The sequence below is a fragment of the Oncorhynchus mykiss genome, chromosome 6 (genome assembly GCF_013265735.2).
Source record: "Oncorhynchus mykiss isolate Arlee chromosome 6, USDA_OmykA_1.1, whole genome shotgun sequence".
Taxonomy (NCBI): Eukaryota; Metazoa; Chordata; class Actinopteri; order Salmoniformes; family Salmonidae; genus Oncorhynchus; species Oncorhynchus mykiss.
In genome coordinates, this window is record NC_048570.1 from 37,409,935 (window position 1) to 37,424,592 (window position 14,658).

General features: G+C 42.3%; 1 protein-coding gene across 7 annotated transcripts in view; it reads left to right on the forward strand.

Moving 5' to 3' along the window:
• Nucleotides 1–14,658, forward strand: part of ppp3cca (protein phosphatase 3, catalytic subunit, gamma isozyme, a) — a 78,709-nt gene that overhangs the window by 22,258 nt on the left and 41,793 nt on the right. For all 7 annotated transcript variants that reach the window (XM_021606376.2, XM_036980057.1, XM_021606377.2 and 4 more), the window contains exons 2-3: nt 3,553–3,750; nt 7,026–7,150. In XM_021606376.2, coding sequence (XP_021462051.1) covers nt 3,553–3,750; nt 7,026–7,150 — 323 coding nt within the window. The remainder of the gene's footprint in view (nt 1–3,552; nt 3,751–7,025; nt 7,151–14,658) is intronic.

The following is a 14,658-nucleotide window of genomic DNA, read 5'->3' on the forward strand; positions in this document are numbered from 1 at the left end:
TATTTTTTCTATACCTTTTATTTAACTAGGCAAGTCAGTTAAGAGCACTTTCTTATTTTCAATGACGGCCTAGGAACAGTGGGTTTACTGCCTTGTTCAGGGGCAGAACGACAGATTTTCACATTGTCAGCTCGGAGGATCCAATCTTGCAACCTTACAGTTAACTAGTCCAACGCAATAACGACTTGCCTCTCTCTCGTTGCACTCCACAAGGAGACTGCCTGTTACGCGAATGCAGTAAGCCAAGGTAAGTTGCTAGCTAGCATTAAACTTATCTTATAAAAACAATCAATCATAACTACTAGTTAACTACACATGGTTGATGATATTACTAGATATTATCTAGCGTGTCCTACGTTGCATATAATCTGACTGAGCATACAAGTATCTGACTTAGTGGTGGTAGGCAGAATCAGGCGCGTAAACATTCATTCAAAGAGCACTTTTGTGCGTTTTGCCAGCAGCTCTTCCTTGTGCGTCAAGCATTGCGCTGTTTATGACTTCAAGCCTATCAACTCCCGAGATGAGGCTGGTGTAACTAAAGTGAAATGGCTAGCTAGTTAGCGCGCGCTAACTACAGGGACGGAAGCTATACTGTTACACTGGCAATACTAAAGTGCCTATAAGAACATCCAATAGTCAAAGGTTAATGAAATACAAATGGTATAAAGGGAAATAGTCCTATAATTCCTATAGTAACTACAACCTAAAACGTCTTACCTCGGAATATTGAAGACTCATGTTAAAAGGAACCACCAGCTTTCATATGTTTTGAGCAAGGAACTGAAACGTTAGCTTTCTTACATAGCACATATTGCACTTTTACGTTCTTCTCCAACATTTTGTTTTTGCATTATTTAAACCAAATTGAACATGTTTCATTATTTACTTGAGGCTAAATTGATTTTAATGATGTATTATATTAAGTTAAAATAAGTGTTGTAATTGTCATTATTACAAATAAATGTTTTTTAAAAATCGGCCGATTTTAATCGGTGTCGGCTTTTTTGGTCCTCCAATAATCGGGATCGGCGTTGAAAAATCATAATTGGTCAACCTCTAGTTGCTACACAATTTAGCAGGGCTGGGAATTGCCAGGGACTTCACAATTCGATATTATCATGATATTATCATACTTAGGTGGCAATGCAATATGTATTGCAATTCGTCGGGGCATGGACTCTACAAGATGTCGAAAGCGTTCCACAGGGATGCTGGCCCATTTTGACTCTAATGCTTCCCACAGTTGTCAAGTTGGATGGATGTACTTTGGGTGGTGGACCATGGGAAACTGTTGAGTGTGAAAAAAACAACTACCATCCCCGTTCAAAGGCACTTAAATCTTTTGTCTTCCCCATTCACCTTCTGAATGGCACACATAGGCTTGCATCCATGTCCCAATTGTCTCGAAGCTTAAAAATCATCCCTTAAACCTTTCTCCTCCCCTTAATCGACACTGATTTAAAGTGGATTTAACAAGTGACATGAATAAGGTATCATAGCATTCACCTGGTCATTCTGTCATGGAAAGAACAGGTGCTCTTAATGTTTTGTGTACTCTGTGTATGTCAGCTGCCGAGACACGAGAGAGGCATAATTAAAACGAGTTTTGATCAGTCATGGAAATAAGTGCTGAATACATGTTGGCTCACTATTTAAAGAGAACAAGCTATAGGATGAAAAAAACGGTGTATTGGTGCAGGTACAGTCGACTAGCACTAGCTAATGCTATCGATAGTCAAAGTATCTATATAATATTGTGATGTAATGGTGTATTTTTTTCCTCATCACTACAATTTACCCTAGTTTTTTTTTAAACAAAAGATGAACATTTATTTCTTAATTTTTTTGACAGCTGAGAGTCCAGTATCTAAAACAATAAAGGGTTTTACACGATCGCAACCTTTTGCACTCTGCAAAGGATTGTGGGACTGGAGAACAGATTACCGCCCGGCCAGGTGTGCAATTTGACACTGACTGACAAGCCTACCACGGGATACAGCTGCCTGCTGCCATATAATCTAATAATGGCTGGGGTAGACACTGGATGCAGATGGGAAAGGTTTTCCATCAGTTTGTCTTAAATTACTACTTGATGGGTTATTGTTTTATTGCCTAAGATGTGGGCTCTCTAGGCGAATTTGTGTCAATGTATGTGTGTAAACTCGGCAAAAAAAGCAATGTCCTCTCACTGTCAACTGCGTTTATTTTCAGAAAACTTAACGTGTAATTATTTGTATGAACATAACAAGAATCTACAACTGAGACATAAACTGAACAAGTTCCACAGACATGTGACTAAAAGAAATGGAAAAAATGTGTCCCTGAACAAAAGGGGGTCAAAGGAGGAGGGGGATGTCTTCACTTCAACGCACAGCATTGAAATTGCCTGCAATGACCACAAGCTCAGTCCGATGATGCTGTGATACACCGCCCCAGACCATGACAGACCCTCTACCTCCAAATCGATCCCGCTCCAGAGTACAGGCCTCGGTGTAATGCTCATTCCTTCGGCGATAAACGTGAATCCGACCATCACCCCTGGTGAGACGAAACCGCGACTCGTCAGTGAAGAGCACTTTTTGCCAGTCCTGTCTGATCCAGTAACGGTGGGTTTGTGCCCGTAGTCCCGTTGTTGCTGGTGATGTCTGGTGAGGACCTGCCTTACAACAGGACTACAAGCCCTCAGTCAAGCCTCTCTCAGGCTATTGCGGATAGTCTGAGCACTGATGGAGAGAATATGCGTTCCTGGTGTAACTCAGGCAGTTGTTGTTGCCATCCTGTACCTGTCCCGCAGGTGTGATGTTCGGCTCTACTGATCTCGTGCAGGGGTTGTTACACGTGGTCTGCTACTGCGAGGACAATCAGCTGTCCCTCCTGTCTCTCTGTAGCGCTGTCTTAGGTGTCTCACAGTATGGACATTGCAATTTATTGGTCTGGCCACATCTGCAGTCCTCATGCCTTCATGCAGCATGCCTAAGGCACATTCCCGCAGATGAGCAAGGACCCTGGGCATCTTTCTTCTGGTGTTTTTCAGAGTCAGTAGAAAGGCCTCTTCAGTGTCCTTAGTTTTCATAACGGTGACCTTAATTGCGTACCGTCTGTAAGCTGTTAGTGTCTTAACGACCGTTCAACAGGTGCATGTTCATTAATTGTTTATGGTTCATTGAACAAGCATGGGAAACAGTGTTTAAACCATTTTACAATGAAGAGCTGTTTAGTTATTTGGATTTTTACAAATTATCTTTGAAAGACAGATTCCTGAAAAAGGGATGTTTCTTTTTTTGCTGAGTTTAGATAGTATGTGGTTTGCCAGCACACATTAGCAATCTGTAGAACACTGTCAGACATAATGCATTGTAGATCACTGCACTCTGACTGACTCATGGAGGTATTAAAGCTAAATGCAAGACAAATGTCTGTGGGTGGGACCCAGTGGACCTAGGTTGTACCAAAGCCCTGCTCAAAAGTAGTGCACTAAATATGAAAAGGGTACTTTTTTTGGGACACATCCTTAATATTGTATTGTTTACCGTCTTTTCCCCTGTCAAGCTGTTCCATACCCTCCCCAGCAGCGTCTCTCTATGAAGGAGCTGTTTGAGGATGGCAAGCCCAACGCAGAGACGCTCCGCACCCACCTAGTGAAGGAGGGCCGGCTGGAGGAAGAGGTGGCCCTCCGGGTCATCAACGACGGCGCCAACATCCTGAGACAGGAGAAATGCATGCTGGAGGTAGAGGCACCCATCACAGGTAAGGGAAAATAGTACTTTATTAGTCAGTTTGAGACATACAGTGGGGAGAACAAGTATTTGATACACTGCCGATTTTTGCAGGTTTTCCTACTTACAAAGCATGTAGAGGTCTGTAATTTTTATCATAGGTACACTGTAGAGACGGCATCTAAAACAAAAATCCAGAAAATCACATTGTATGATTTTTAAGTAATTTGCATTTTATTGCATATTTATTGCACATTTTATTGAAGCATGAGGTCTGATACCAACAGGCTCAGAGACAGTTTTGATCTACAAGCCATACGACTGCTGAACACTTGAACTGGACTGACCACCTGATCTGATTCTCCACACGTTAGCACACACACACACTCTTTCATGCTACACACATCAACTGCTGCAACCAGACTTATGATTGCTAAATACTGCACAACTTAAATAATTACCCCAATTTCCCCTTCCCCAAAAGACATGTAAATATTGGACTATAAATTGTGCCTTCCTGTATTACACTTACGCACAAAAATGTACAGTTGAAGTCAAGTTTACATACACTTAGGTTGGAGTCATTAAAACTCGTTTTTCAACCACTCAAAAAAACTATAGTTTTGGCAAGTCATTTTTCCAACAATTGTTTGCAGACAGATTGTCACTTTTACCCAGTGGGTCAGAAGTTTACATACACTAAGTTGACTGTGCCTTTAAAAAGCTTGGACGATTCCAGAAAATTATGTCATGGCTTTAGAAGCTTCTGATAGGCTAATTGGCATAATTTGAGTCAATTGGAGGTGTACCTATGGATGTATTTCAAGGCCTACCTTCCAATTCAGTGCCTCTTTGCTTGACATTGTGGGAAAATCTAAAGAAATCAGCCAAGACCTCAGAAAACAGTTGTAGACCTCCACAAGTCTGGTTCATCCTTGGGAGCAATTTCCAAATGCCTGAAGTTATCACGTTCATCTGTACAAACAATATTACGCAAGTATAAACATCATGGGACCACGCAGCCGTCACACCGCTCAGGAAGGAGACGCGTTCTGCCTCCTAGAGATGAACGTACTTTGGTGCGAAAAGTGCAAATCAATCCCAGAACAATGGCAAAGTACCTTGTGAATATGCTGGAGGAAACGGGTACAAAAGTATCAATATCCACAGTAAACGTGTCCTATATCGACAACCTGAAAGGCCGCTTAGCAAGGAAGAAGCCACTGCTCCAAAACCGCCATAAAAAAGCCAGACTACGAATTGCCACTGCACATGGGGACAAAGATCGTACTTTTTGGATAAATGTCCTCTGGTCTGATGAAACAAAAATAGAACTGTTTGGCCATAATGACCATCGTTATGTTTGGAGGAAATAGGGTGAGGCTTGCAAGCCGAAGAACACCACCCCAACCGTGAAGCACAGGGGTGGTAGCATCATGAGGGGGTGCTTTGCTGCAGGAGGGACTGGTGCACTTCACAAACTAGATGAGGAGGGAAATTATGTGGATATATTGAAGCAACATCTCAAGACATCGGTCAGGAAGTTAAAGCTTGGTCTCAAATGGGTCTTTCAAATGGACAATGACCCCAAACATACTTCCAAAGTTGTGTCAAAATGGCTTAAGGACAACAAAGTCAAGGTATTGGAGTGGCCATCACAAAACCCTGACCTCAGAACTGAAAAAGCGTGTGTGAGCAAGGAAGCCTGCAAACCTGACTCAGTTACACCAGCTCTGTCAGGAGGAATAGGCCAAAATTCACCCAACTTATTGTGGGAAGCTTGTAGAAGGCTACCTGAAACGTTTGACCCCATGTTAAACAATTTAAAGGCAATGCTACCAAATACTAATTGAGTGTATGTAAGCTTTTGACCCACTGGGAATGTGATGAAATAAATAAAATATGACATCACTCTCTCTCCTATTATTCTGACATTTCACATTATTAAAATAAAGTGGTGATCCTAACTGACCTAAGACAGGGAATTTTTACTTGGATTAAATGTCAGGAATTGTGAAAAACAGAGTTTTTAAATGTATTTGGCAAAGATGTATGTACACTTCCGACTTCAACTGTATTCTATTCTACTGAGGCTTTTACTTTATGTTCGTACTATCCTTTTATTATTTCTTATTGTTTCATTGTTGAGAAGGAACCCCGCAAGTAAGCATTTCATTGGACAGTGTATACCATGTGTATACCGTACATACGACTCATAAAACTTGAAACTCTCCTCGGCTGGTGAAACCAGCCTGATCTCTCCATTGTTTTACTGCACAAGTGAAATAGAATGGTGATAACGCAGGGATTAGACTGGTTTCATCAGGGTTTTTTATTTTTTTTATTTTACCAGGTGAGTTGACTGGGAACACATGCTCATCTACAGCAATGACCTAGGGAATAGTTACCGGGGGGATGATTAGGTGACCGGGATGGTATGAGGGCCAGATTGGGAATTTAGCCAGGACAGCGGGGTAAACACCCCTACTCTTACGATAAGTGCCATGGGACATTTAGTGACCACAGAGAGTCAGGACACCCGTTTAACGTCCCATCCGAAAGACGCCACCCTACACAGGGCATTGTCCCCAATCACTGCTCGGGGGCATTGGGATAACGAAACATTTACCAGTGGAAAGGGTGTCTCCTACTGGCCCTCCAACACCACTTCTAGCAGCATCTGGTCTCCCATCCAGGACAAACACTGCTTAGCTTCAGAAGCAAGCCAGCATTGGGATGCAGGGGGGTATGCTGCTGGCTAGCCTGCTCCCTCTGGCCGACACACATGCTGAGTGAGTGAGGATAGTACATGCACAACTCTTTCTCTGGCACCCAGCAGACAGACATTCACACAGTGCCATGGAATAGTGCCCAACCGGGCCCAGAGTAAACACAGCACGTGCCTGGGCACTATGCCATGGTACCACACAACTGTTAACTGTATCTGTTGACAGAAGGTGTATTGGAGTGGACCCATTTTGCTGGCCTGAGTTATGGGTGTCATCAAATGCCTTTGAACTGAACTCCCAGTTTCACACAGCTGTCCTTACTGTCCTGGTCCAGCTTAGCATATCTGTTCTGCACCATGCTAGTGCTCACACACAGCCTCAATCACATGCAAATAGGCCTACATGTCTTCGCTGTATATGAATAGATTACTTTGTCATAGACAGAATTGGGTAACTCTGAAATTACTCTCACTCTTGTGCATATCAAAGTATTGTCATATCAGACCATGTCTCTCCTGTACTAGAGGATAATTACCTATTGTTTCCTTCCCTAACAGTGTTGTTTGTTTGTCCTTAGTGTGTGGAGATGTCCACGGCCAGTTCTTTGACCTAATGAAGCTGTTTGAAGTGGGAGGCTCGCCCAGCAACACACGTTATCTTTTCCTTGGAGACTACGTAGACCGAGGCTACTTCAGTATTGAGGTGATTCTACCCTACTGACCCAATTTCCCCCTCTCCTTGAGTCTGCCAATGAAAAAGGATAATCGGAATTGGGGTGAAGCGGAGGAGTGAATAAAAAGTTGGGGATCAGGTTTGGCGACTGCTTGGTGAGTCTATTCCAGAGCACTCAAAAGGAGAGGATAACTATGATTGGCCTTATTTAGATCCTGCTGCAGGAGGAAATCCCCTGTGTTGTGTTTGAAGGCAAGCAAAGCGGTACACTACCGTTCAAAAGTTTGGGGTCACTTAAAAAATTCCTTGTTTTTGGTCCATTTAAAATAACATCAAATTGATCAGAAATACAGTAGACATTTTTGATGTTGTAAATGACTATTGTGGCTGGAAATGGCTTTTAATGGAATATCTACGTAGGCGTACAGAGGCCCATTATCAGCAACCATCACTCCTGTGTTCCAATGGCACGTTGTGTTAGCTAATCCAAGTTTATCATTTTAAAAGCCAAATTGATCATTAGAAAACCCTTTTGCAATTATGTTAGCACAGCTGAAAACTGTGGTTGTGATTAAAGAAGCATTAAAACTGGCCGCCTTTAGACTAGTTGAGTATCTGGAGCATCAGCATTTGTGGGTTCGATTACAGGCTCAAAACGGCCAGAAACAAAGCACTTTCTTCTGAAACTCGTCAGGCAATTCTTGTTCTGAGAAATGATGGCTACTCCATGCGAGAAATTGCCAAGAAACTGAAGATCTGGTACAATGCTGTGTATGTACTACTCCCTTCACAGAACAGGAGACAGAACGCGTCTCCTTCCTGAGCGGTATGACAGCTGCGTGGTCCCATGGTGTTTTATACTTGCGTAATATTGTTTGTACAGATGACCGTGGTACCTTCAGGCATTTGGAAATTGCTCCCAAGGATGAACCAGACTTGTGGAGGTCTACAATTTTTTTTCTTCTGAGGTATTGGCTGATTGCTTTAGATTTTCCCACAATGTCAAGCAAAGAGGCACTGAGTTGGAAGGTAGGCCTTGAAATACATCCACAGGTACACCTCCAATTGACTCAAATTATGTTAATTAGCCTATCAGAAGCTTCTAGTTCCATGACATAATTTTCTGGATTTTTCCAAGCTGTTTAAAGGCACAGTCACAACTTAGTGTATAAACTTCTGACACACTGGAATTGTGATACAGGGAATTATAAGTGAAATAATCTGTCTGTAAGCAATTTTTGGAAATATGACTTGTCATGCACAAAGTGGATGTCCTAACCGATTTGCCAAAACTATAGTTTGTTAACAAGAAATTTGTGGAGTGGTTGAAAAACAAGTTTTAATGTCTCCAACCTAAGTGTATGTAAACTTCCGACTTCAACTGTATAACATGGTGATATGTGTCTGGCCCTGTTGGACTAGTGTGCCATGTTTAATTTAGACATCTCTCGCTCTCTGTAGTTACCTCTCAAGCCCATTGAGGGGCATCCACTCTGCTGTGCTCTCACGTGGAATTATTTCATGTCTGAATGTTGCTCAGGGTCAAGTTTGCTAAGTCCTTTGTTACATCACATAGTCAAAACCTTAATAATAGCTGCCATTTTGGTTCGTGGTCATACTTTTGTTGCTCTTCTCAAGGCAGAGCACGTGAATTGGTGTCAGTGTCCTCTAGTTAGTTAGCTAGATTATTCTGAGTAAACTGGGTGTGTAGACCACAAAAATGGCCTACAGTGCCTTATTAAGAAAGTATTCACACCCATTGACATTTTTTTGTTAAACTTAATTATTTTTTGTCAACGATTACACCAAATACTAATTTGAAACTGGAAGAAAAATTATAACGTTAAAATATATAACACTATCATGCTGACCAGACCGCTCGCGTGCGTGCGTCCACCATCGAGCGCATGTTGATTTTGTCCACCCACACCAGACGCGATCAGGACACGCAGGTTGAAATATCAAAACAAACTCTGATCCAACAATATTAATTTGGGGACAGGTCGAAAAACATTTATGGCAATTTAGCTAGCTAGCTTGCTGCTGTTAGATCATTTGTCCCGGGATATAAACATTGGGTTGTTATTTTACCTGAAATGCACAAGGTCCTCTACTTGGACAATTAATCCACAGATAAAAGAGTAAACAGAGTACTAGAAATGACATCTCTCCTCCTTCAGGCTGTTTCTTCTTTGGACTTTATATGGCAGTTGACAACCAACTGTAAGGTGCACTACTAACTGGACTGGAGTGTGGACCTCAGTTCATCTTTCAATCACCCACGTGGGTATATGCTTCTATAAACCAATGAGGAGATGGGAGAGGCAGGACTTGCAGCAGTTCTTGCGTCACAAATATAACCAGGTTCTATTTTAGTGCCTGGCTACGCAGACGCTTCTTCACGTGTGCGAGCAGTGTGGGTGCAATGATTGAGTAACATTTATTTTGCTATGCGAGCGGTGTGGTCAGCATGTAATATATCTTGATTTGACAAGTATTCAACCCCCTGAGTCAATCAGTATTCAACCCCCTGAGTCAATCAGTATTCAACCCCCTGAGTCAATCAGTATATCTTAGAATCACCTTTGGCAGTGATTTACAGCTGTGAGTCTTTCTGGGTAAGTCTCTCTAAGAGCTTTGCACACCTGGATTGTACAATATTTGCACTTAAAAAGAATATATATTCTTCAAGCTATTCTTCAAGTTGGTTGTTGATCATTGCTAGACAGCCAATTTGTATTTATTTATTATGGATCCCCATACTTTTCCTGGGGTCCAGCATAATTAAGGCAGTTATATACAATTAAAAAAACATTACATTACATTTCACAATAGATTAAGTGTGTGCCCTCAGGCCACTACCCTTCTACCACATATCTACAACACAAAATCTATGCTATCGTGTGTCTCTCTACACAGTTGCTATTTCATTTTTACATTTTTATTTTATTTAACTAGGCAAGTTAAAAACCAGGGTCTGTGGTGAGGCCTCTAGCACTGAGATGCAGTGCCTTAGAATGCTGCACCACTCGGGAGCCCTACTGTTTGATAAGGTGTGTTTTTATATATATATTTTTTTGTTCTTGGTGTGTTTACTGCTTCCATGAGTTTCTTGATGTGGAATAGAGTTCCATGTAGTCGTGGCTCTATGTAGTACTGTGCACCTCTCATTGTCTGTTCTGGTCTTCGGAAATGTGAGGAGACCTCTGGTGGCATGTCTTGTGAGGTATGCATGGGTGTCTGAGCTGTGTGCTAGTAGTTTAAACAGACAGCTCGGTGCATTCAACATGGCAATACCTCTCATAAATACAAGTAGTGATGAAGTCAGTCTCTCCTCTACTTTGAGCCAGGAGATATTGACATTAATAATATCAATGTTAGCTCTCTGTGTACATTTTGAAGGCCAGCCATGATGCCCTGTCTGGGGCAATTGTAATTTTCCTAAGTCCCTCTTTGTGGCACCTGACCACACGACTGGACAGTAGTCCAAATGCGACAAAACAACAGCCTGTAGGACCTGTCTTGTTGTTAGTGTTGAGCAGCGTTTTATTATGGACTGACCTCTCCCCATCTTTGTTTATGTTGCATCAATATGTTTTGTCCATGACAGTTTAAAATCCAGGGTTACTCCAAGCAGTTTAGTATCCTCAACTTGCTAAATTTCCACGTTATTCATTAAAAGATTTAGATGAGGTTTAGGGTTTAGTGAATGATTTGTCCCAAGTAGAATGCTTTTCATTTATGAAATGTTTAGGATAAACTTATTTCTCGTCACCCATTCTGAAACGAACTGCAGCAATGATTTCACGTGCTGTGGCAGCTGATGTGTCGAGTCATCAGCATACATGGACACACATGCTTTAATCTGAGCCAGGTCATTAGTAAAGATGGAAAATATTAAGGGGCCTAGATAGCTGCCCTGGGGAATACCTGACTCTGCCTGGATTGTGTTGGAGAGGCTTCCATTAAAGAACACCTTGTGTGTTTTGTTCAGACGGGTAACTCGCAATCCACAATATAGCTGGGGGTGTAAAGCCAATACGTTTTTCCAGCAGCAAATTGTGATCAATGATGTCAAAAAATGCACTGAAGTCTAATAAAAAAGCTCCCACAGTTTTTGTATCATACCTTAGCTTGATTGTAAGGTATATCTTTATCATACCTTACCTTGATTGGTGGAGGTCTGCAGAGATTGTTGTATGTCTGGGAAGTTCTTCCATCTCCACAAATTATCTCTGGAGCCCTGACAGTGACCATCGAGTTCTTGGTCACCTCCCTGACCAAGGTCCTTCTCCCCCGATTGCTCAGTTTGGCCAGGCGGCTAGCTCTAGGAAGAGTCTTGGTTGTTCCAAACTTCTTCCATTTAAGAATGGTTGATGCCACTGTTCTTGGGGACCTTCAATGCTGCAGAAATGTTTTGGTACAATTCCCCAGATCTGTGCCTTGACACAATCCTGTCTCTGAGCTCTACGGGCAATTCCTTTGGCCTCGTGGCTTCGTTTTTGTGCTGATATGCACTGTCAACTGTGGGACCTTATATAGACAGGTGTGTGCGTTTCCAAATCTTGTCCAATCAATTGAATATACCACAGGTGGACTCCAAGTTGTAGAAGCATCTCAAGGATGATCAATGGAAACCGGGTGCATCTGAGATCAATTTTTGAGTCTCATAGCAAAGGGTATTTTTTAAATTTGTAATACATTTGCAAAAATGTCTAAACTTGTTTTTGCTTTGTTATAATGGAGTATTCTGTGTAGATTTGAGGAATTTGTATTTTAATACATTTTAGAATAAGGCTATAATGTAACAAAAATGTGAAAAGTCAAGGGGTCTGAATACTTTCTGAATGCATTGTATGTGTGGGGTACAGAGATGTTTTAACGTTAAATCATTTTAAACACTATCTTATTATGTAATTTATAGATCATGTAACTTATTATGTGTCTTGTTATGCAAATGTTTACTCCTGAACTTATTTAGTCTTGCCATAACAAAGGGGTTGACTCAAGACATTCCATCCTTAAAAAAATGCCATTTGTAAAAATATAATTCCACTTTGACATTGTGTGTGTGTGTGTGTGTGTGTGTGGGGTGGGGGGGGGGTGGGGGGGGGGAGTGAATGAATGAGTGTCCGGTATTAGCTATAAAGGCAATGCTTCTAAAATGCCTTTGTACTTATTTTTGAGATGTTATCAATTTCGACAATCTGAAATGTATGCGCTGCAAAGAAATACAATAGGCACCTTTACATAGGCTGAACACCAGACTGTTCTAGCGAACAGTGTTCAGATTCCCTTTGCGGTAGCCTACTTAAGCTTTGTGTTGCCAGTTTGTGATCTGCTGGGTTAAAGTACCCCAATTCAGCGAGTGTTACATCTCCTATTTCCTCGCCCGTGTCTGGTACTCCAAAAAGTTGGACGGGTTGGCAGGTTTGCCACTGGTGTAGACTAGTTTTTTTGTGTTTGCTTCTAAGTAGGGTTCAATGGTTGTGTGTCTGTCTGTGTGCGAGGAGACTGGCTGTGCGTGCATTAAAAGAGAGTCTCAGAGTCTCACGTAGCTACGTCTGAGGCCCTTGGCTGAGGCCCCCTCACTGAACCAGCTGTTTTTGTATAATCAGGCCTCCACCTCTGTGACAGACCCACAGACTATCCACCCTCAAGACTGCCTGTGTGTCTGGAATATAGTATATCAGTGGTGAGAGAGCAAAATGGTGGTGGGTTTTGACCCTAATGAGCTGTAGCACTTCTTAGACAGCCCTGCTGCTGATGGGTCCAAATGGCACTACAGGCCCATTTAGGCTCTAGTCAAAAGTAGTGCACTATATATGGCATCCATGTTGAGTGTAATGCATTACAGTAATCAGATTACTTTAAAACAGTAATATAACGTAACTTTTTACAATTGGATAATATAATTAGTTACTTTTTCAATTATACTTTCAGAATCATATCTCTGCCAGTGCGTTATATATCCTCAGTGGCCAGTTTTAGGTACACTCATCTAGTACCGGGTTGAACCCCCCCTTTGCCTCTGGAACAACCTGAATTATTCTGTGGATTTAAACGTTGCTCAGTTGGTATCAAGGGACCTAACGTGTGCCAGGAAAACATTACACCACCGCCACTACCACCTGTTCCAATCATGCTGCGTACACCAAATCCTGACTCTGCCATCAGCATGACACAACCGAAGCCGGGACTCGTCGGACCAGGCAATATTTTTCCACTCCTCAATTGTCCAGCGTTGGTGATCTCGAGCCCGCTTTTTGTTTTTAGCTAATAGAAATGGAACGCTGTGTGGTCCAATCTGTTGCAATGGCCGACGAGTTGTGCATTCCGAGATGCCGTTCTGCACACCACTGTTGTACTTTTTTTTAACCTTTTATTTAACTAGGCAAGTCAGTTAAGAACAAATTCTTATTTTCAATGACAGCCTAGGAACAGTGGGTTAACTGCCTGTTCGGGGGCAGAACAACATATTTCTACCTTGTCAGCTCGGGGATTTGAACTTGCAACCTTCCAGTTACTAGTCCAACGCTCTAACCACTAGGCTGCCCCTGGGCCCGCCTGTTAGCTTCTCCTTCATCCTCTCATCATCGAGCTGTTTTCAGCCACAGGACTGCCGCTTACTTTTTTTTTTTTGTCGCACCATTGTCGCATAATACCCCATAATGACAAAGCAAAAACAGGTTTATAGACATTTTTGCAAATTTACATAAGTATTCAGACCCTTTTGCTTTGAGACTTGAAATTGAGCCTAGGTGCATCCTGTTTCCATTGACCATCCTTGATGTTTCTACAACGTGATTGGAGTCCACCTGTGGTAAATTCAATTGATTGGACAGGATTTGGAAAGACACAACTGTCTATATAAGGTCCCACAGTTGACAGAGCAAAAACCAAGCCATGAGGTTGAAGGAATTGTCTCTAGAGCTCCGAGACAGGATTGTGTCGAGGCACAGATCTGGGGAAGAGTACCAAAAAATGTATGCAGCATTGAAGGTCCCCAAGAACACAGTGGCCTCCATCCTTCTTAAATGGAAGAAGTTTGGAACCACCAAGACTCTTCCTAGAGCTGGCCACCCGGCCAAACTGAGGAATCAGGGGAGAAGGGCCTAAATTCAGGGAGGTGACCAAGAACCATATGATCACTGACAGAGCTCCAGAGTTCCTCTATGGAGATGGGAGAACCTTGCAGAAGGACAGCCATCTCTGCAGCCATCCACCAATCAGGTCTTTATGGTAGAGTGGCTGACTGAAGCCAATCCTCAGTAAAAGGCATATGAAAGCCCGCTTGAAGTTCGCCAAAAGGCACCTCAAGACTCTGACCATGAGAAACAAGATTCTCTGGTCTGATGAAACCAAGATTGAACTCTTTGGCTTGAATGTCAAGCGTCATGTCTGGAAGAAACCTGGCACCATCCCTACGTAGAAGCGGTGGTTACGGCATCATGCCGTGAGGATGTTTTTCAGCGGCAGGGACTGGGTGTTAGTCAGGATCGAAGCAAAGATGAACGGAGCAAAGTACAGAGATCCTT